General features: G+C 30.8%; 1 protein-coding gene across 1 annotated transcript in view; it reads right to left on the bottom strand.

Annotated features, from left to right (window-relative positions):
- mical2b (microtubule associated monooxygenase, calponin and LIM domain containing 2b) overlaps positions 1-23,121 on the bottom strand; it is a gene marked incomplete at its 5' end in the record, with an annotated part of 60,500 nt that overhangs the window by 28,340 nt on the left and 9,039 nt on the right. Inside the window, 16 exons of the mRNA XM_073831617.1 lie at positions 507-539; positions 869-973; positions 3,239-3,331; positions 3,514-3,636; positions 5,834-5,938; positions 6,091-6,429; positions 8,726-8,842; positions 11,611-11,743; positions 11,787-11,866; positions 11,941-12,047; positions 14,537-14,736; positions 15,348-15,495; positions 20,060-20,150; positions 21,065-21,191; positions 21,290-21,405; positions 22,602-22,859. Coding sequence (XP_073687718.1) covers positions 507-539; positions 869-973; positions 3,239-3,331; positions 3,514-3,636; positions 5,834-5,938; positions 6,091-6,429; positions 8,726-8,842; positions 11,611-11,743; positions 11,787-11,866; positions 11,941-12,047; positions 14,537-14,736; positions 15,348-15,495; positions 20,060-20,150; positions 21,065-21,191; positions 21,290-21,405; positions 22,602-22,859 — 2,175 coding nt within the window. The remainder of the gene's footprint in view (positions 1-506; positions 540-868; positions 974-3,238; positions 3,332-3,513; positions 3,637-5,833; positions 5,939-6,090; positions 6,430-8,725; positions 8,843-11,610; positions 11,744-11,786; positions 11,867-11,940; positions 12,048-14,536; positions 14,737-15,347; positions 15,496-20,059; positions 20,151-21,064; positions 21,192-21,289; positions 21,406-22,601; positions 22,860-23,121) is intronic.

Raw genomic sequence — 23,121 nt, 5'->3', positions numbered from 1 at the left:
AAGACATCTCTTTAAAATATTGTGACGTAACACCAATGTAAAGCCATTGTTTTTCACTCACTGAAAGCTACATCTGTGTCGATCTCTGCTCTCATCACTGGCTGCACGCACCACTGCAGACACACCCCCTCTTGAAATTTCGGCATTACAAGTTTTGCAAACCGCTGTCCCTGGGTCTTTCTCAGATATACTGAAATACGTCCACACCGCAGACGTGTCGCTTCAGACAAGCACGTGCAGTCCGCGGTTTCTGTTTGCGTCAACATACTGTTTCGGCCGTGTTGTTTCGGTGATAAAAATATTTCGACCGAAAACCGAAAATGCACTTTTGGGCCATTTTCGGCCAAAAATTTTCGGTGGCCGAATATTCGGTGCATCCCTAGTAAATTATCTGTAAATTTTTGTTCTGGAAGTGAACTTCTACAAGCCAAAGCATGAAGCATTGTCCTGAAAAATAAGGCAAAAAGCTTGTGCTTTGATTAGCCAGAAACAAAAATATATATTACCGCCCCAGATTCTGCACACCTTCTGGCATCTGTCTGTGAACAAAGACTCTCTTAACTACAGAAAATATCACAAAGTTGTGGCCGTCAGCAAAAGAACATGCAGTTCTTGCACTTCTTTACACTTTCTACAGATCACAAGATTTGAACACTCCATTTCACAACAGAAGACAACTTCTAGAATTAAAAGAAAGCTGTAACTTTGCAATACAGACTAAATCTTTGTTGGGAAAACAAAGACTTCTGATTCACATACTGTAAACAAGAACATCAGGGCTCCTTATAAAACTTCAGAGGACTCTGTAGCTTCAAGAAACAACCATATCTTTTAAACATCATCTTCTGTCCTGGAACATGATGCTTACCAGTGAGAGGGTAAAAGGGTTGTTCGGTCTATGATCGGTCTCGTATAAGATGGCCAGTGTAGCTGCTTTAACACCAATAGCAGAGGAAACCTTCCCCACTGTTCTCTGACAATCAGCAGTGAAGAAATAACAGGGGGAAAGAAGAGTTGAAAGAAAACAACGCAAATCAGGAAAAAGAAGAAATGTGGTGGATATTTAAACGGTAGAGATTTTGAACTATCGTCCCGGTTGCGGTTACATGCTCACATAACATTGCTGTGCTACATGGTCACAAAAACGTACAATTTTTAGGCATTGCTGTTAAAAATGAGTGATTTTAAGCTACTTGAATGAAATCAGCAGAGAAAGAGAATTCATTTCACTGTATGCGCGTGAAGATGGTGCTCATAGAGCGTGGGAGTACTGAAAAGAGTAATTTTTGCTGCTTTATAGGCCTTGCTTTGCAAGTATCCTCAAACACAGTAAGTTTTAAGTCAAAGCAAACAGCTGAGAAAGAAAACGTGTAATAGTATATTGGATCCAGGCAGCTCTTAAAGTGACAGCAGTCTAATATTCCTACTGTCTGTCATTCATGTTAATCAAAAAGCGAAAAAAAATCTTTCTCTGCTCTTGACTAAATCACATTTATAACTTTAATAAAAAGAAATATTTAATTTACACACTAAAGAATATGCCCTTTCATTACTTTATACAATGTATGTAGCATTTCTTATATATTTGTTCTAATGTACTTTTTTTTGGTCCAGTTGCTTGTAATAAGTTTCTTTTGTTTGTTTTTTTTAGCATTAGTTTTTTGTGATATGGACACTGGTGACAAGAATTATGAAATTTCTATGATATCAAAACTTTTTTAGACCTCATTTAAATAAAAAAAAATAACTATATCATGACTGTGAAATAAAATTACTCATATCATGATATAAGATTTTGATCATATCGCCCATCCCTAATTCAAATCATAGTGAAAAGTGATACAGATATGAAAGTGAGACAGTTGACAGTTAAGCAAATTTAAATGAAACTTTCAAGAAATTTACAATGTATTCTTTTTTGTTCATGAAAGTTCTCTTTAATTTTTCTTTTTGTTTTATAAGAAACTATGCCTTATTTCTACAGCCATATTTAATAGATTTCTGCTTACTACATAATACACTACCAGTCAAAAGTTTTTGAACAGTAAGATTATTAATGTTTTTTTTTTTTAAAGAAGTTTCTTCTGCTCACCAAGCCTGCATTTATTTGATCCGAAGTACAGCAAAAACAGTAAAATTTTAAAATATTTTCACTGTTGAAAATAACCGTTTTATCAAACAGTCAATCTAATTGTAAATATATTTTAAAATGTAATTTATTTCTGTGATTTCAAAGCTGAATTTTTAGCATCATTACTCCAGTCATATGATCATTTAGAAATAATTGTAATATTCTGCCTAAAACATGTATTATTTTTTATTATTATTATTATTATTATTATTATTATTATTATTATTATTGTTGTTGTTGTTGTTGAAAACATAAGTAGAATTTGTTCAGGTTTATTTAATGAATAGAAAGTTCAGAAAAACAGCATTTATCGGAAATAGAAATCTTTTGTAACATTACGTCTTTATCATCACTTTTGATATAATTTTTCCACGAAAAAAAAATACTGACTCCAAGCTTTTGAATGCTATAGTGTATAATATTACAAAGCATTATTTCAGATAAATGCTGATCTTTAAATGTTTCTATTCATCAAAGAATCCTAAAAATGTACTGAATGTAACCGTATATTAGAATGATTTCTAAAGGATCATGTGACATTTAACACTGAAATAATGATGCTGAAAATGTAGCTTCGACCACAGGAATAAATTACATTTTAAATTCTATTAAAATAGAAAACAGTTATTTTAAATAGTAAAAATATTTCAGAATTGTACTGTTTTTGCTGTATTTTAGATCAAATAATTGCATGCCCAAATCTTACCGTTCAAAAACTTTTGACTGGTAGTGTATATATGCACAAGGAATACTATATAGAAATATAATCAGTTTTACTGATGTCATTTCCTCATTCTCTGTGATATTTCATGCATTCAGTGTGTAACAATGTGTAACCTTCAAAAAAACAACATGCTCATTTTATAACATCAGGCCGAGAAAACATGCAAGAAAGGCATGGGAGTTTTTACACTTGCTTTAGTTAGAAACCAATTAATTTTTTTAATTGTACAAAATACAAAGGAAAACATAACTCTTTTATCAATGGGAAAACATCAGAAAGTGTTTATGACATGCAAGGTTAAGGTCAGTTTATTATTTAGTTTTTGCTTTATTTTTTTTTTCAGGCTGTAAGGACGCACGACCACAACATAACAGCTTGAATACCTGTTTGGAGGGGTCAAGGCACTCTACACGTCTGATTTCAGAGTGATCTGTGTGTTTAACGTGGTTCAGCTGTGTTTCTGAATCTTCACTGGACTACAACCAATGGGAAAATGGCTTTCAAAAATTAATTACTCACAGATTCTGATATACGATTTCTTTTGAATACTATAATGTGACAAACCACAGTCTGCACAGATACAGTGTAGAGTGTTTATGTAGTCTAAAACAGAGGAGCTCCTCTAATTACTATTATTAGGATAATCGCAATGTTTTACCTGCTGGTGTTGGACTGAAGGAACCGGAGACAGACGACAAGAGAGAGTAGAGCATTCTGGGATAGCGTGGACTGAGAAAGGTTTGGAAGGAGAAGAAGAAACAGGAGAAGAGCTTTCATCTGCCTGTGTGAGGAAAGCAGGAAGATGTAGAAAAAATAGAAACTACAGACAGATTTAGAAACTGAACACTGTAAGATGACAGATGTGAAAAAGATTGAACAAAAAAAAAACCTAAATTAACACTATTACCACAAATAAAATTATTCTTATTAATAATAATAATAATAATAATAATAATAATAATTATTATTATTATTATTAGATAACACTGAAATACAGCATATTTTAATTATTTATTGTTATAATAAATATGAACTATGAACAATAATAAATACATTTTACTGAGCAATAATATTATTGACTGTAGTTGATATTTAATGTACATATTTTAATAATTAATAACAATATAATAAATGAAACATTTTGTTCAAATAAATAAATACTACTAAAATTATATTACTGAGTAATATTTATTGTAGTTAATATTAAATATTAATATGAATAATATTAAATCTCTTTTTATAAATAATAAAAATCAATAATTAAATGACATTTGTTAAAAATAAATACTACTATTAAAAATAATAAATATATGTTATTGAGTAATAATATTGATTGCAGTTGACATTAAAATATTAAATACCTCTTTTTATAATAATATAATTAATAAATGAAAAAATACTACTAATAATAATATTAATAAACAGATTATATTATATATTATATTGAGTAATACTATTAACTGTAGTTGACATTAAAAATATTAATGTTTAATATTAAAGATCTTTTTATAATTAATAACGACCAATTAATAAATGAAATATGAATGTTATAATAAATAAATAAAATTGCATTAAATTATACTGACTAATAATATTATTGTAGTTGACATTAAAATATGTACATTAAATCTCTTTATAATAATATAATTAATAAAAGAAACATTGTTAAAAAAGAATCACTATAAATAATTATTATTAATAATAATTTATAATTATTGAGTAATAATGTTATCGACTGTAGTTTACACTAAAATATGTAAATTATAATTCATAACAATCAACCAATTAATAAATGAAATGAACTATTTTGGTAAAATACATAATATACTACTACTAACAATAATACATTATATCACTGAATAATATTATAGACAGTAGTTGATATTAAAATATGTAAAATATTAAAAATCTTTTTATAATTAATAAAAAATGAAATGTGAAATATTTTGGATAAATAAATGAAATATTACTACTACTAACAATAAATAAATTATATTATTGAGTAATAATATTATTGACTGTAGTTGATATTAAAATATTAATAATCAATATAAATAAGTGAAACAGAAACATTTTTGGTAAAATAAATAAATTACTACTACTACCAACAATACTAAATAAATTAGATTGAATAATAATATCATTGACCGTAGCTGTAAAAGATATGTATAATATTAAATATATCTTCTTATAATTAATAAATAAATATAACTAATAAATATATTTTCTACAATTAATACAAAATTGTAGTACTACTACTAAAACTACTACTAATTCAAATATAATAAAAAAATAATCAGTTGTTATTATTGTGAGTATAGCCAATTAAATATTAATAGAGTTTTATATTAAATATTGTTATACACAAAATTAAATTGGTGCTACTGCTAAACACATACATATAATTCATTATAATTCAGTTATAATATTAGTGTTTTAATATTTTTTATTAACGTTATAACAGAATCAGTTCTGAATATCTTACAACAACCATAGTGGTCAAAAACCATAAGGATCTCAATCTCTCTATAGAAGTAGAGAATGAAAAGGGAAAACGAGAGAAAGAGAGAACAGGGGACTGCATTCAAAGTGGCCATTTTATGCATTCCTGATTAGTTCTGCTGAAATGAAAGCGTGCTGACCAAACAAACCGTTCTGCATTTCTGCCTTAGTTGTTGAGTTCAATAATTATGTAAGTCAGGATGAAAAAAGAAAAGTTCACTGTAAATAAAGCATGGAGAAAATCCTTTGCTCCTCTGAAATCCTTTAAGGGAAGGTCAAGTAAGGACAAACAAACTGAGCAGAAAGAGTCCAAGATAAAATGTCAAAGTTATTGAGGCCATTTTCAGTCAGACCAGAAACCAAAACTTATTAAAACACTAAATCGTCCACTAAAGTTTTGCGAGTACACAGGAAGCAGGGCTGGACCATCATGCTTTAGTATAACAGACACAATCCAACAAGTCTCTGCTTTTCACCTGAGGTTGAGGTGGTGTGCCAGTAAACAGGCAGCTCAGCTGCTGAGCTCGCTCTTTAATGCTCTTTTTGTTGAACTGTCTAGTAATTTCAGCCTGCACTTTTCTCTGCAAAGTATTCAAAGGCAAAAGAGACAGAAAGCATCACAAGAGAGGAAAGGAGATAAAACCATGACCGTCTATAGCAATACGATTTTTTTATATTCAGGCCACTGTTTCAGAAATGTAATAGGTTTGGATTGATGCATCACACCATTCACCTGACTGACTTCCTCTTCCAGCTTCTGTAGGCATTGTAACATGGCGCCCAGGGCTGGTGTGAATGACGGGAGTGAATCTGAGGGGTCTGGCGTCGATGAGGGCAGATGGGAACCCGATTGGAGCACTTTGAAGGGAATGTGAGGAGATCTGGGACGAGATTCACTGCTTTGATAACTTGAGGGAATTTCAGAGAGCTGGAGACTGGAGTGAACGCCAGTGTTTTTGTGGTTGGACTGGGTTTCTGTGTGACCGTAACTGGACTGGATTTGTAAACTGTAGTCAGAATGATGGGTCTCATTCTGCGTGTGAGATTCCAGCAGTCTTAGATAAGGAGAAGGCTGAAAGGACACAGGCGAGAATTTGGGCAAAGATGAAGCCAGATTAACTTAATTATTAGGGATGCATGATATATTGGTGCCATATCAGTTAGCAGTTATTACAGATTTTTGTTAAATATAGCATATTGGTACATACTGGATATTTTAATTGATCATGCTAATTTGATAATTTTCTCTATTTTTACATTTAGACCATATAATGCTAACTTAACCTACAGTGAATCTGTAAAAAAAAAATAATAATAATAATATATATAAAATTATTATTATAAAATTTATTATAACAAAATATATTTCATATTATATTTTAATATACATTTATTATACATATTTTAATAGCAACTACAGTCTATGTATAATATTAAATATCACTTTATAATTAATAACAAGCAATATAATACATTAAATATGAAATATTTTATAATAAATGAACAAATACTACTAAATTACATTAAGTAATAATATTATTGACTAATTGCTATTAATGTTACTTAATATAATTTATTATTGTTAGTAGTAGTAGTTCATTAATTTATTTATATAATAAACAAAATATTTTCTAATTTATTTATTATATTGACTGTTTTTTAATAATTTGAGTATTTGATTGATTTTATTTATTATAACAAAATGTATATTTCAGTATTTCAGTTATAATTATATTGATTGTTATTAATCCTAATAGATATTTAATATTGACTATAGTTGCTATGTATAATATTAAATATCACTTTATAATTAATAATCAATATAATAAATAAATGAAATTTTATAAACGAATAAATAAAATACTACTAAATTATATTGAGTAATAATGTTATTGACTGTAATTGCTATTAATGTTACTCAATAGTATTTCATTTATTTATATATTAAAGAAAATATTTCCTAATTAATTTATTATATTGATTTTTTTACTAATTTGATATTTGATTGATTTTATAACAAAATTTCGTATTTCAGTTATTAATTATATTGATTATTATTAATCCTAATAGACATTTAATATTATACAAATATTAATACTTTAATAGCAACTACAGTCAATTTGTATAATATTCAATATCACTTTAATATTAATCAATATAATAAATAAAATATTTTATAAATTAATAAATAAAATGCTACTGCTAAATTATATTATTGAGTAATAACGTTATTGACTGTAATTGCTATTAATGTTAATAATATAATTTATTATTGTTAGTAGTAGTATTTCATTAATTTATTAAACAATATTTTCTAATTCATTTATTATATTGATTGTTTTTTAATAATTTGATTGATAGATTTTTATTATTTAACAAAATTTCGTATTTCAGTTATAATTATATTGATTGTTATTAATCCTAATAGATATTTTATATTATACATATTAATATTTTAATAACAACTACAGTCAATATATTAAATATCACTTTTTAATTAATAAGCAATATAATAAATGAAATATGAAATATTTTATAATAAATTAATAAATAAAATACTACTACTAAATTATTATTGAGTAATAACATTATTGAAATTGTTACTGTAATTGCTATCAATGTTACTCAATAATATAATTTATTATTGTTAGTAGTATTTCATTTATTTATATATTAAACTAAATATTTCCCATTTCATTTATTATATTGATTGTTTTTTATAATTAGATTTTATTTATTATAACAAAATTTCGTACTTCAGTTATGATTATATAGATTGTTATTAATCCTGATAGATATTTAATATTATACATAATACTTTAATAGCAACTACAGTCAATGTATATAATATTGAGTATCAATTTGTAATAAAAATATGAAAAATCTTGTAAGAGTAAATAAACTACTACAAATATTAATAAATCCGTTGTTATTATTGTGAATATAGCTAATAGTGAAATTACCGTTTTTATATATTATACAGTTGAATATTGTTACAAAAAGAAATTACATTTGTGCTACTACTAAGAAAATTTATATTACTAAAACATATTTTAATTCTAATTAATTTTTTACATTATTGAATTTGATTTGAAAAATATAAACTAAATATTATGAAATTATAAATAACAGCCAAAAGAAGAAAATAATTATTGGCAGAGGTGCATAGTCAAAAAGTCAAGAACTGTTAAATATGATCTTAAGCAAGTTGCAAAATTAATATTCAATCAGGAAACATCGATCTAGCGCCATGGTCTACTCGTGTGCGTCACGTTAGCAGTGGACACACCTAATGCAATCAATACACTGCTGCATAAGACTGTGGGTGATGTGGAATGACGGCTCTTTCACACGATAGACGAGCATACCTGCCATTTTGGTTTGGGTGGAGGGGGTGCAGGAGGTGCGGGCTGGCTCTTAGGTTTGACAAAGCGTGGGTTTTCAGTCATATCCAGAGATACGGGTTTGTCAGTCTCAGATTCAGACTAGTTTTGGTAACATTGCACCCGGGGGAGACAGAAAGAGATGCAGAAAGAAACAGGACGGAAAGGAAGAGAAAATCAGAAGAAAGCTAAAAAAAGCCAAAGAAAAAGTAAAGTAAATGTAAGAGTAGAGCAACTGAATGAAACAGCATTAAATGCTTAAAACCACAGATTGGCTTATATGATTAATAACCTAACTGTGCTGTAAATCAAGTTTATTAGCTGTTCATATTCAGTTGTGGATTGTTAACACACTATGAGTGACCTACTGTACATCCTTTAAATGGTCTGGCTGTTCAATTATGGGCTTAATGACTGCTGCTAATCTCAAAAAAGATGGGAGAAAATTATAAAAAAGGCAGAATGACTGTAAAAATCACAATTACAGTGCATTAGGAGATTACAACCAGAGACAAAATAATCATTCTTTCATCAACTTTTTTTATAATTAATACTATATATTTTTTTGAAAATCTGTATCAAATCTACATAAATTAATGTAACAGTATTCTTTTTGTTGAATGTTTTTTGTGGCTAGTTTGAGGCTAATCTTAGTTTTCTAAAACTGACTAGCAAAATTAAAATTGATTAATAATTTTAAGTGTTACCAATTAGTCGCTGGTAACACTTTACAATAAATTTTAACTAATTAAAATTGTTTAATACACTCCATTTTAATATATTTTCTAAATATAATATTGTGTATATTTTATTATTATAATTAGGATTTATTTCATCTATGAATATATACAATTGTTATTCATGTAAGATAAAAAATAAATTAATATATGGTCATTTATACCACTATATATTATATAACGCTGTAAAAGTAAAAGAAAATTGTACTTAATGTATTTTACAATAATTTTTTTTAAAATAAATTAAAATTAAAATAAATTAATATTAAATCAATTAAATAACAATAAAATGAAAATAAAAATAAATAAATATACTTTACAAATATAATATTGTTCATTTGTTTAATTTATTTTATTATTATAATGATGATTTTTTTTTAAATCTATAAATATACAATATATATTGTTATTCATGTAAGCTCAAAATAAATTAATATATGGTCATTTATACCTGAATTATATAATGTAAAAGAAAATTGTATTTAATGTATTATACAATAAAATAAAAATAAATGAATAAAACAAAATTAAATGAAATAAAATAAATTAAATTCATGAAATAAAAAAAATAAAAAAATAAAAAAATTAAATGTAATTAAATTAAATAAAAAAAGAAAAACAAATAGAATAAAAAAGTAATTAAATTAAAAAAAATTAATAAAATTAAATAAATTAAATAAATTATACTTTAATATAAATAGTTCATTGTTCGTTATATTGTAATGTATTGTAATTGTAATATATTGTAATTTAAACCTGAATTATAATGCTGTAAAAAAATTTACTTCATGTATTATACAATAAAACAAAAATTTAATACAATAAAATTTAATTAAATAAAAAATAATTTAATAAAATAACTACAAATAAAATAAATTTAAAAATAAAAGAAAAAAATCTAATAAATATAATACATAAAATATAATAAAATAATATACTTTTTTTTTTAAATATAATATTGTTCATTTGTTTAATTTTACTATTATAATGTTTTTTTTAAATCTATAAATATACAATTGTTATTCATGTAAGCTCAAAATAAATTAATATATAGTAATTTACACCTGAATTATATAATGATGTTAAAGAAATTTGTATTTAATGTATTATACAATAAAATAAAAATGAAATTAAATGAAAATAAAATAAAAAAATTTAATTAAATACATGAAATTAAATACAAATAAAATTAATTAATTAAAAAACAAAATGTAATTAAAAATAAATAAATTATACGTTATAAATATGAATATTGTTCATTGTTCGTTTCATTGTTCACAAAATAAATCAATATATTGTAATTTATACCTGAATTATAATGCTGTAAAAACAAATTGTACTTAATGTATTACACAATAAAATAAAATAAAACAAAATTAAATAATCAAATTTCATTAAATAAAAAATCTTTTTATAAAATAACTAAAAATAAAATAAATCTTAAAATAAAAGAAAAATAAATAAATATAATATATAAAATAATAAAATAATATACTTTATAAATATAATATTGTTCGTTTAATTTATTATTATAATGACAATTTAATTATAAATATACAATTGTTATTCATGTAAGCTCAAAATAAATTAATATATGGTCATTTATACATTAAATTCTGTAAAAGTAAAAAAAAAAAGTTGTACTTAATTATACAATAAAATACAATACAATTTAATTAAATTAAAAAATAAAATAGTATTAAATTAAATAAATTCAGCATTAATCTTACACTTTCTTCTGAGACAAAAACAAGTCATGTTTTGAAATGCACCGTCATGCATTCAAATCGAAATATTCTGCATCTGATGAAGCAGAGGATTTACTTTCACTACACAAAGACAGGTATTCATATGGGATTACAGGCACGGTTAAGAAGCTGGATTAGATCAGCGATCCCTGCTGTTTATTCCACTGACTCCAGAGTATCAGTACCACATGAGGAGTTTACAGTCTACGTTTCTTAAATAGTAAAACGACAGACTACAAGACAAAAAAAAAAAGTCCACAAAGAGACTCTGTATACATCCTGTTATAATTTCAGCAGCTAAGGCTTTGGAGATCTTAAGACACTGGCTGCTTTAAAAAAAAAAAAAAAAAAGGCAAATTAGAAGAAAATGGAAGTGGAGCCATACCTGTCTGCGCACACCATAGGTTGGCGCATTCTCCTCAAACCTGGCCAGCAGTTGAGTTGCCATGGAGCGCACTTTATTTTCCTTCTGTTCCTCTCTCTCGCCTACAGGGGGCGCACTCTGATTGGACATGAGCCCGAGGAAGAAGCAAACCAGTTAGAGAAAGCAAAGCAACAAACTGTGGATGTTTAGAAAGAAGACAGAAATTGCCAGCCTTCTTTCTCTTTTTGTTGTCATTGTCTTCTAACTTTTTATCAACCTTGGGATACAAAAGTGGTAGTGTTTTACATCATTAGGTTTATATTAGATAAGCGAACAGGACAAAAATGCTACCTTTGGGATTCTCTTCCGAGGGAGTGCATGATTTATGGAGTTGTAAAGAGAGTTTGTGGGCTTGGATGAATAGTCTTCATTATTTGCATCAGGCTCTTTGGGTACACCTGCAAACACAACGCAAAACTCTTGTTTAGTATCATACTCTGGTGTGTGTGTGTTCATGCAAATGAACAGGAAATGCTACACCTGTTTAATCAACAGGATACTAACATGTAACTACACTGTAAACAAAATCTGTAGAAATTACAGTATTACTGGCAGCTGGTTGCCAGTAACTTACTGTAGATTTTAATTTATGCTATTTACTGGCAACAGTTTGTTCAAAGTTAATTGAACATTAAACATTAACAAGTCTTTATCTTTACAGAATAAAACTAAAATAACAGCCTCATGCAAAGCATTCTGGGAACCAAAATCTGAAGGAAAAAAACAGAAAAAGGTTGATGAAGGTTTCTGGTTCCCAGAATGCTTTGCAGTAGGTTGTTATTTTATAGTTTTATTCTGTAAAGACAAAGACTTGTTAATGTTTAATGTTCATTTAACTTTGAACAAACTGTTGCCAGTAAATAACATAAATTAAAAATCTACAGTAAGTTACTGGCAACCAGCTGCAGAACTACAGCACATTTTTTACAGTGTAATATTAACTGTTAAAATAATGAAATACATAAACACTGCGTTTCAAACATTTAGATTCAGTAAGATTTGTTTTTTTAAGAAGTTTCTTACGCTCAACAAGGCTGTTTATTTGATCAGAAATACTGAAAAAAGGTAATATTGTGAAATATTTTTAGTTTTTCTATTAATATACATTCAAATGCAATTTATTCCTGTGATCACAGCTGTATTTTTAGCATCATTACTCCAGTTTTCAGCGTTACATGATCCTTCAGAAATCATTCTAATATTCTGAATTATTGTGGGAATGTTGGAGACAGTTGTGCTGCTTAATATTTTTTGGAACCTGTGATCATTTTTTTCAGGATTCTTTGATGAATAAAAAGTTGAAAAGAACAGCATTTATTTAAAATACAAATCTTTTGTAGCAATATACACTAGTTCAAAAGTTTGGGGAGAGTACATTTTTATCCATTCTTTTTTAGAAAAAAAAATTACTTTTATTTATTAAGGATGCGTGTAAAAAGTGATAAAGACTTATAAAATAAATATTAATCTTTTCAAAAAATATATTTCTTTTGAATGTTTTATTCATCAAAGAATCCTGAAAAAAAGAATCAGATTTAAAAAAAATAAATAAATAGGTAGCACACCTTTTTTCCAACACTGATAATAAATCAGCATACTCAAATGATTTCTGAAGGATCATGTGACACCGAAGACTGGAGTAATGGCTGATGAAAATTCAGCTCTGCATCACAGAAATAAATTTAAGTATATTAAAATAATCCAATATTAGAAGTCGAAATAATATTTCACAATATTAGTTCTTCTGTATTTTTGAACAAATAAATGCAGCCTTGATGAGCAAAAAAAAAAAAAAACATTAATAAAAATCTTACTGATCCCAAACGTTTGAACAGCAATGTACATACACACAAAAATTCCTTATAAGTTAATTAAACATTAATAAATATATACAAAATGCAAAACAGTAGTAGAAATAATTGTAATAATATAAAATATATAATATGTAAAATATAAAAAGAGATTATAAAATTCATAAATTAAAATAATATTCATAACTAACTTTAAGAAAAAAAAGAACTTTTTCAGAAAAAACACTGTCAACAGAAAAATATTAAATTGTACACATTAAATTCTAATATTAAACACCTGGAATCATTACAAAATGATGCTGCAGCTTACATGCTTATTAAAGGTAATGTATAACAATTGTATTTTTTTTTAATTTCTTGTAAGTTGGAGAAGCTCCAAACGTTAAAACGCATGCACAGCAGATGCACAAATCAGACGCACACCATCAGGAATGACACGCTTCCTGACAATCTGTAAGTTACATGGGCATGCCAACATTTTTAAAATGCCTTACTTTAAGTCATGCAGCTTTTTTTGCATGCAGTGCTATATATGAAAAACTCTTCCTGAACATGATAGTTGCCCAATGCAACATGTAATCTATATTTGAAAACAGTTTTATGACAAGTTGAATTTTTGGTGGTCCACGGATGAAAAAGCTGCTTAAATGTTAAAAAAAAAAACATCTTTAACTGATGGTTCTGGTGATCTTCATGTACACTTTATTTGGCATAATGTATATTTAAAGGGATAGTTCACCCAAAAATGACAACTCACCCTCACGTCGTTCCAAACCCGTAAGACTTTCGTTCATCTTCGAAACACAGTTTATGCAGGGTCAGAAAGCTCTCGGATTTGATCAAAAATACCTTAAATTGTCTTCCTAAGATGAATGAAGGTCTTACAGGTTTAGAATGACATTAGGGTGAGTAATTAATGACACAATTTTCATTTTTGGGTGGACTCTTTCTTTAAACAGAGTTTTAAGGGCATTTTTTTAAATTAAATTATATTATATGACTGATATACCCTAAATGAAGACTTTCAAACTTCACTCAGGTTTTTTATGAAGGTGCTACATTAAGGAAAGCTCTACCTGTGATGGACTGAGGCGAGTTGCGGAACATCTCGTAAAATTTGGAGAGGTAGAGCACCATAATGAGCTTGTCTGGCCCCCGTTCGGCATTCATTTCCTTTCCTGTGGTGACCGGCTGGATGCCAAACTCACGCTCTGCCACGTCAAACGCCAACTGGTTGTTTTTAGCGCAGTCTGCCTCGTTCAGGGAGTCAAAATCACTGGAGGAAAAGATTAAGAGAAGAAGAAGAGACCACAGATGTAAGATAAATAGATCAATTAAAAAAAACCTTATCAGGTCTGGATGCCATTCCATTGCTCTCAGAAATCTGTATCCTTGGTGATGCATAATATTTGTTGAAGAAGGGTGTGATGATTGGATGAGCTGATTTATAATGAGTCACATCTCACTGACACATTTTCTTTCACATCCAGAGCAAGATTTATGACAGAAAGTGTGAAAATTATGATGTAATTGTTGATGTAAATCATAATGCAATTTCTACAGACTCAGAGCAGAACATGAGCATGTTTTTCCTTCCTCTTTATTACGGTCAATTAAACTTTTGACTTCCCTATTTTAATACATCAATCCTATTGAAGTGAACTGAACTACTTTCACTAAGCTGCGAGGAAGCGAAGTTGAAATAGCAAAGCTATTGTTCTTTATTACACGCAAACAACTTGTTTTGATGGCTTAGGGAAGGAGGTACGGCCACGTGTGTAAGATCAAAGAGCCACCAAATAATGGCGCATTTGTCAAACCGTATGAGGGTGTAATCATGGGACTGAATGAAAACACTAGCCAGTTTTTGTGTCATGTCTCGCTCACATGAGGTCCGGCCGCTGACGGTGAATGAGGGCGCACAGAGCCAGGCCGCTCCTCCAGGAGGTCGTAAGGTCAGTCACATCCACTCCCCGGTAGCCCTGGGTCTGCTTCTGACACCACAGCAGTAGCCGGCTGGGACGCACCTCTGACTCTGAAATCAATCATTACATATTATCATTAGGAGCTTGGCAGTGAATCGTTTTTTAATTATGAAACTTGTAAACTAATATACATGTATTCAGAGACAGACACAATTTTAAATGCTGACAAATAAGACACGGATCTTTATAATACTTGACAGTGATATGCACTACTGTTCAAAGTATTGGGGTTTAGTAAGATTTATTTTGTAAGAAATTAATACTTTTATTCAGCAAAGACATATTAACATTTATACAGTGCATACAGTTGAAGTCAAAAGTTTACATACACCTTGCAGAATCTGCAAAATTTTAATTATTTTACCAAAATAAGAGGCTTCATACAAAATACATGCCAATGACCTGAATAAGACACCTACATTTCACATACAAGATGCTTACATATAGTCCACGGGAGAATAATAGTTGAATTTATAAAAATGACCCCTTTCAAAAGTTTACATACACTTGATTCTTAATACTGTGTTGTTACCTGAACGATCCACAGCTGTGTTTTTTTTTTTAGCGATAGTTGTTCATAAGTCCCTTGTTTGTCCTGAACAGTTAAACTGCCTGCTGTTCTTCAGAAAAATCCTTCAGGTCCCACAAATTCTTAGTTTTTTCAGCATTTGTGTGTATTTGAACCCTTTCCAACAATGACTGTATGATTTTGAGATCCATCTTTTCACACTGAGCACAACTAAGGGGCTCATATGCAACTATTACAGAATTTCAAACACTCACTGATGCTCTAGAAGGAAAATGTATTATGCATTAAGAGTGGGGGGTGAAAACTTTTGAACAGAATGAAGATGTGTACATTTTTCTTATTTAGCCTAAATTTATATTTATATTTTTTTATTTAGTACTGCCCTTCAGAAGCTACAGAAGATACTTACATGTTTCCCAGAGGACAAGTTAAATTTACCCTGATCTGCAAATTCAAAAAGTCTAATGCTCTTAATGCATCGTGTTTCCTTCTGGAGCATCAGTAAGCATTTAAACCTTCTGTAATAGTTGCATATGAGTCCCTCAGTTGTCCTCAGTGTGAAAAGATGGATCTTAAAATCATACAGTCATTGTTGGTAAGGGTTCAAATACACAAAAATGCTGAAAAACCGATGCATTTGTGGGACCTGCAGGATTTTAACAGTGGGCAGTTTAACTTATTAGAAAAAAAACAAGGGACCCATGAACATCTATCACTAAACAAAAAACTGGGTCATTTTTATAAATTCAACTATTACTTTCTCTTGTGGACTATATGTAAATGAGAAATATCTTATTCAGGTCAGTTCAGGGGAAAACAAGCATTGTGCATTATTTTGGTAAAAGAATTAACATTTTGCAGATTATATATATGCATGCACATCTCATTACAGTGTGAGTGATGAGATTCACTAAAAGTCTACACACGCTTTTGTTGACTCTTTTGTCATGTAACATGACCCTTTTGATTGAGCAGAGGGTGTGGAAATCATTGTTCAAGTGAGGCCACATCCAGGTGAGCCAGTATAAAACAAATATGGATCTTGTGGCATTATTACATCATATTTTCTATTTATAGTATAACAAAACCAAATTTGACCCTGGACCACAAAACCAGCAAAAACAAAAACACACACCCGGAGCAGTGGGCAGCCATTGCTGCGGCGCCCGGGGAGCAGTTGGGGGATCGGTGCCTTGCTCAAGGGACTCACCTCAGTCGTGGTATTGAGGGTGGAGAGAGTGCTGTACTCCCCCCACCTACAATCCCTGCCGGACCTGAGACTCGAACCCGCAACCTTTGGGTTACAAGTCCGACTCTCTAACCATTAGGCCACGGCTGCCCCCAGCAAAATAGCATAGGTATATTTGTAGCCACAGCCAACAATACATTGTATGGGTAAAAATGATCGATTTTTCTCTTATGCCAAAGATATTTTGTAAATCACCTACCATAAATATATCAAAACTTAATTTTTGATTAGTAATATGCATTGCTAAGAACTTCATTTGGACAACTTTAAAAGCGATTTTCTTAATATTTAGATTTTCATTTCAGCTTTTCAAATAGTTGTATCTCAGCAAATTTTTGTCAATATTAGGGCTGCAACTAACGATTATTTTAATAATCGATTAATCTGTCGATTATTTTTTCGATTAATCGATGAATCGGATTAAAAAAAAACAAGGGATTTACAACCCTTTATTCAAAAACAGAACTAAAATCTTTAGAAAGTGCACTAACATGTTGCTCCTTGAACTGTTATAATAATAATAATAAAATAAAAATGGACTAACACAAAAAACATACACATGTATGCTTTACATCTGCCAAATATATAGACTAAATAAACTAAAATTACTATCCGTCAAGACAGCGGCTTGCTGTGGTGTACATGCTGCATTTCCCATCAAGAAGCCTCTCAAATTAAATTCCTCAGTGCGCATTAAAAAAGTCATGTGACTTTGCACGCTGGAACGGGATAACTTGACTAACTTTCTGCTACATTCATTCTGCCACATGGCGGTGTTTAGTGTCCTGCCATCAGCAGCGACCAGCTGGAAGAGTTCCGCATTCAAATGCACGCAAAACTGGCCTCAAAGCCCCAGCAAGAGTAATTACCATGAATGTGTCAAGGCAAAAATTAAGAAAATATTCGAATTACTTATTAATAAACTAGTATTTTCTGATTCAGTGTTGCAAAGATGAAATTGACGTTCCTGCCATCTGCTCATTAATGCCTAATGCATCTTTATGGATTAGCTAATGAAAGAGTTTTGTTTTCGATTTTAATTATTTCGTTTTATAGTAAAATAATAATTTAAAGCTTTCTATAGATATAGTGTTTGTGAGGCAATTACCTGGGTTTCGGTTAATTATTGTGAAGCGCTCCTGTTTAAACCAAAGATATCAAGCGTATTCTGTTTGTTTTCTTTAAGAGCACATTTTGTTGATACTGTTAGTACACACAAACTAAGGTAGACCCTTTACAGTTCCGGCCCGGTGGTAAATTACTCTTACCTTTATGAGCAAAAAATTCCACATTGCACTGGTGTCTCCATGCGCTGCAAAGCGCGCTTCTCTCCGCACAAACTTTGGATTTATATTGATTGAATGATTAAACTAATATTGTGATATGTTTAAGTTTTTTATATCAATGGATTTTAATTTAAATCGCGATGAATTAAGCAGGCTTTTGATCTGTCTGCCGCTGTTTGCTAGTATAACTTTAAAAAACAAAAACTTGAATTTAACAAACAAAAAGTGTTCCAAATATATCTCTAAATTAACTTTATAAACTAAAGGAACGAAAATAAATGTAATCACTTTGCTATTAAAATCAGCAGCTGTGTAATGAGGAAGAGAAAGAGAAAAAAAGACAGTCGGACTGGAAATTCAGTCGGCCAAAAATTGATGAGCTGTCGGACAATTTTACAAGGAATGTTTGTTTAATAACCTATATAATATTCTTAGGCTACTTTCTTAATATATTATTTCTTTGATTTATTTTAGCGTTTTTCGGCTGCTTGTTAGCTGACTGAAGTGTAGGCTATATATAAAAAAACAACGTGCCACCGTCACAGCCCTATTCAAAACTGAGACGATTTCACCTCAGCAGAGCTCCTCTTTCTCCTTACGGTTGTGGTATGTTTTCGACACATTATACAGACAGACAGTGTTACAAAAACTATAGAATTAGTTATCTCCACTATCCAACGACCCGTACACCAGCTGTTTTGCGATCGAGCATTGGCTGCTGTGAAAGTACGCTAGCCAAAGTAGGCTTAAATATCAAACATGTTTGATATAAATCGGGGCAGCATATATATATAATGTAGAAACGGTGCTTTATGCTCAAATGTTCCAGTTTTGCGCATAAGTTAAATTTGCATTTTTGGATGGAAACACAGTTTATGAGGTGCCGAACTCTGCTGGCATCAGTGCGGGAGAGAGACCGAATGTGTCCACTCCGCTCTGCGCTCAGTTTTTTTTAAATATATATAATAACAACCAAATGTCTCTGCGTCGCGCGACACAACGAATCGATTATGAAATTCGTTGCCAACGCTTTTAGTAATCGATTTTTATCGATTTTATCGATTCGTTGTTGCAGCCCTAGTCAATATTGTCCTATCCTAACAAACCATACAATGGAATGGAATATAATGGAAAGCTTAATTCTTCAGCTTTCAGAGGATGTATAAATTGACAAAAACTTGACCTCTATGACTGGTTTTGTGGTCCAGGATCACAAATTAGATTTTGAGAGTTGGGTTGAGTGGAAATACAATGCTAAAGCTATATTGTGCTTACGAAACAAGTTGAATTTTTTAATACAGAGTTTAATAAAAAGATTTTGTGTCAACAGCAGCATGATCAAAGGGGAATTTGTCAGGGGAAATCATTACCTGCTTTCTTTTTCCATCAATTTTAAGTGGAAACGCAGAAATAAGACAAAATTGCAAGTTGTTGCAAAGCAAACGCAGGGATTACTTCAATTTGCATTGACTTTTGTGATTGCAGTCCTTGAAAACACAATCAGGCAGTCAAACTGCTGCCATCTTCATAAGACACATTTTTCAATCTACCTTGTCTGGAGATGTTTACAGATCTGCGTGTGGGTCCACCGCGCTCCAGAGAACTCAAGTCCTGCTCACCATTAATGTACAGATGCCGCACCTGAGAGAAGTAGTTTAGCATTTACAGGAGGAAAACAGATGCATATAGATCTACAGTTTAGGTTAAAAGTTTACATACACCTTGCAGAATCTGCAAAATGTTACTTATTTTACCAAAATAAGAGGGATCATACAAAATGCATGTTATTTTTATTTGGTACTGACCTGAATAAGATATTTCCATAGACTGTAAAAAATATGGACGTAGTATCCGTGACGTCACCCGTAGGATTCTGAAGCGCTAATTTTAAGCTCATAGTGGGCGGGAATCGGCCGTCGCCATCTTGGAATCGCGTCATCGTGCGTCACTCCCGGATAATCAAAAATGGGCAAAAAGGCGGGATGTGGGTGGAGCTGGTTGCTGAAACCACGCCCGCCTAGAGCGACAGTGGTGACAATCCCTCGTCACTCAAGTGGCCACGCCCTTAATTATGCTGAACTTTAAGGCTTAATATAACTTAAACCGATGAGTTATAAAAAAAATTCACCCCCCTCACAGTTGACATGAAGGGCAAAACTAGCTATATAGACCAAAACCATTTTTTGAACCAGGCTGTAAACATACTTTATTCTGCTGTAAAGTTGGACATTTTAACATGGAGTGTCAATGGGATTGACTCCCTTTTCCAGCCAGCCTCAAGCGGCCAGTCGATGAATTGCAGTTTCAGTCACTTCCGTGTTGGTTTCACGAGGGAGACCGGAAGGTTGCCCCTTGGATATTTCACATACTCATATGCAACTATTACAGAAGGTTCAAACGCACACTGGTGCTCCAGAAGGAAAAACGATGCATAACATGCATTTTGTATGATCCTGCTTATTTTGGTAAAATAATTAACATTTTGCAGATTCTGCAAGTGTATGTAAACTTTTGACTTCAACTGTATATATGGTGATAATGAGTATAAGTCTCACCTGATGTGGTCGTACACAGGTGGAGTTGAGGTTGGGGTAACGTGTGGCTGGGTCTATGGTGTACTGCTCAAAGTTTTTTGAGATGTTTTCTGCAGTCGTCTGGGGCAGCAGCCTGTAGAGGCTTTCCCTGTGATAAACAAACAAAGAGGACATTAGTTCATGACAAACAAATTATTAAAATACTTGATCAAATATGTTTCAATCGTTGATGGAGTGTGTTCACACCTTTCTGATAGAAGATCAAGAGGCCCTTTGCCCTGAGCCCAACCCTTTATCATCCATGCAGTGTCAAAGGCAGCCAGAAACCCTCGAGCACATCCTGTCCCCATGGGCCAGAAAGGCTAGAGACCAATGAGACAGAGAAAAACACTGCATGTTTACAGGCTACTCCAAACAAGATGATGTACAGTCAAGTGGCATGTTGAAATAATCAGGAATATTTAAACCTAAAGTAAACTTTATCTTTCCTGAGTTTAATTTCAGACATACTGTGGGTTCAAAGTGTCCACGATGATCAAAGATTTATTTTTTTAACTACAAAATCAATTGAAATTTTGGAATGTTTAAATCTTTACAAAACAGACAAAAAGTTAACATTTAACATGAATACGTATTAAAATTCTATGCAGCTTATGAGCTGCTGTTTTAAAGCAAAGATAAATATATCCTAAAATGTAAAATTAGTGCCATTAATCGATTAAAAAATTAATTAATTAATTATTCTTACATTTGTTTATGAAATTAATCATGATTAATCACAATTAATCCCATTTAATATTGTTATTTATACATTAATTTAAAGATTAAATGTGAAATTATTAAATTATTGCAATATAAAAGTATATTTAAAAACTTTAAAGACAGTATATTTTTATTTTTTAAAAATGTATGACTGAAGGGGAGTATCTCTGTTACCACTATTACTAATGTCTCTAGGAAATAGTTTTTTTCCCTCTAATATTTAATCGACTATAGCCATTCAACATTACAGTATAATTGAGAGCTATCAATTTTCACATTTATTATACTTCAAAAAAGAACTAATTTAAGTGAACTTTGCATAAACCCATTATTTACCTTTGCCCTTCAGCAAGTAGAAAATATACAGAAATTGAATAAAGTTATCAAACACTAAATACTAAATTAAATATACATAAATCATTAAAGCTACAAAAAAAATTGATTTCCTTCTGCTTACTTTTGTTGTTTGATTAACGGAAATCACAGCAGCTCGGTAATTAGCTTATTTGGCTGCTATTACTTTAAGAGCTACCACTGCTGAATGTGATGCAAACCTGACACTCATTTCATTCACGCTTTAATATGAAATGATACAGGCTACAGTGTCCCATTTGATGTAATTTGTAAAGACATTCTGCGACTAAATAAACACACTTCTTGTCAAGAAAAAGTGGGGTGGCCAACCCTAGCCGAAACAGTGTAAAACTGGAAAAATACATCGCCTGCGTTAACACGCTAATTTTGACAGCACGAGTTAAATTAAAAACGTAAATATATGGCATATGATGACCCCTACCTCCAGCAGACTATCTCCAACCAGCGCCACCAGCAGCTGATGGCCGTTCTTCTCCCTCACCAGCGCGGCGTTCTCTGAGGCGTACATGCAGGTGAAGTCAAACATAGCTACATCTGGCTGGCCGTAGTGGTTGATGGCGTAATCCAAAGAGGGAAGCTGGTAGTTTGTGCCAAAATCTGCAGCCTCACGGGCGTATGAGAGCAAAGCTTTTTGGTTTACGTTGTCGCTCGCCAACAGCCTTTCGGTCTCAATATAGTCCTAGGAAAGGGAAAAAAAACAACAAAGTTTTAAATGGAGAACATACTTTTGTCTGTCTTAGATACTTTTATATATAATCTTATATTTTAAAAGGGACAATGGATGGCCAATTCCCACAAGTTGGTTGATTCTTTAGGTTCTTCATGAAATGCATACAACATACTTTGTAGGGCTGCCCCCTAATAGTCGACGAGAAGAGGCTTGGTTGACCAAAATGTTATTTTAGCCACAGGAAGTGGTGAAGAGAGACAGTTCTTGAGCG

This window comes from Garra rufa, chromosome 25 (assembly GCF_049309525.1).
Source record: "Garra rufa chromosome 25, GarRuf1.0, whole genome shotgun sequence".
Lineage (NCBI taxonomy): Eukaryota > Metazoa > Chordata > Actinopteri > Cypriniformes > Cyprinidae > Garra > Garra rufa.
This window is presented reverse-complemented; position numbering and strand designations above follow the sequence as displayed.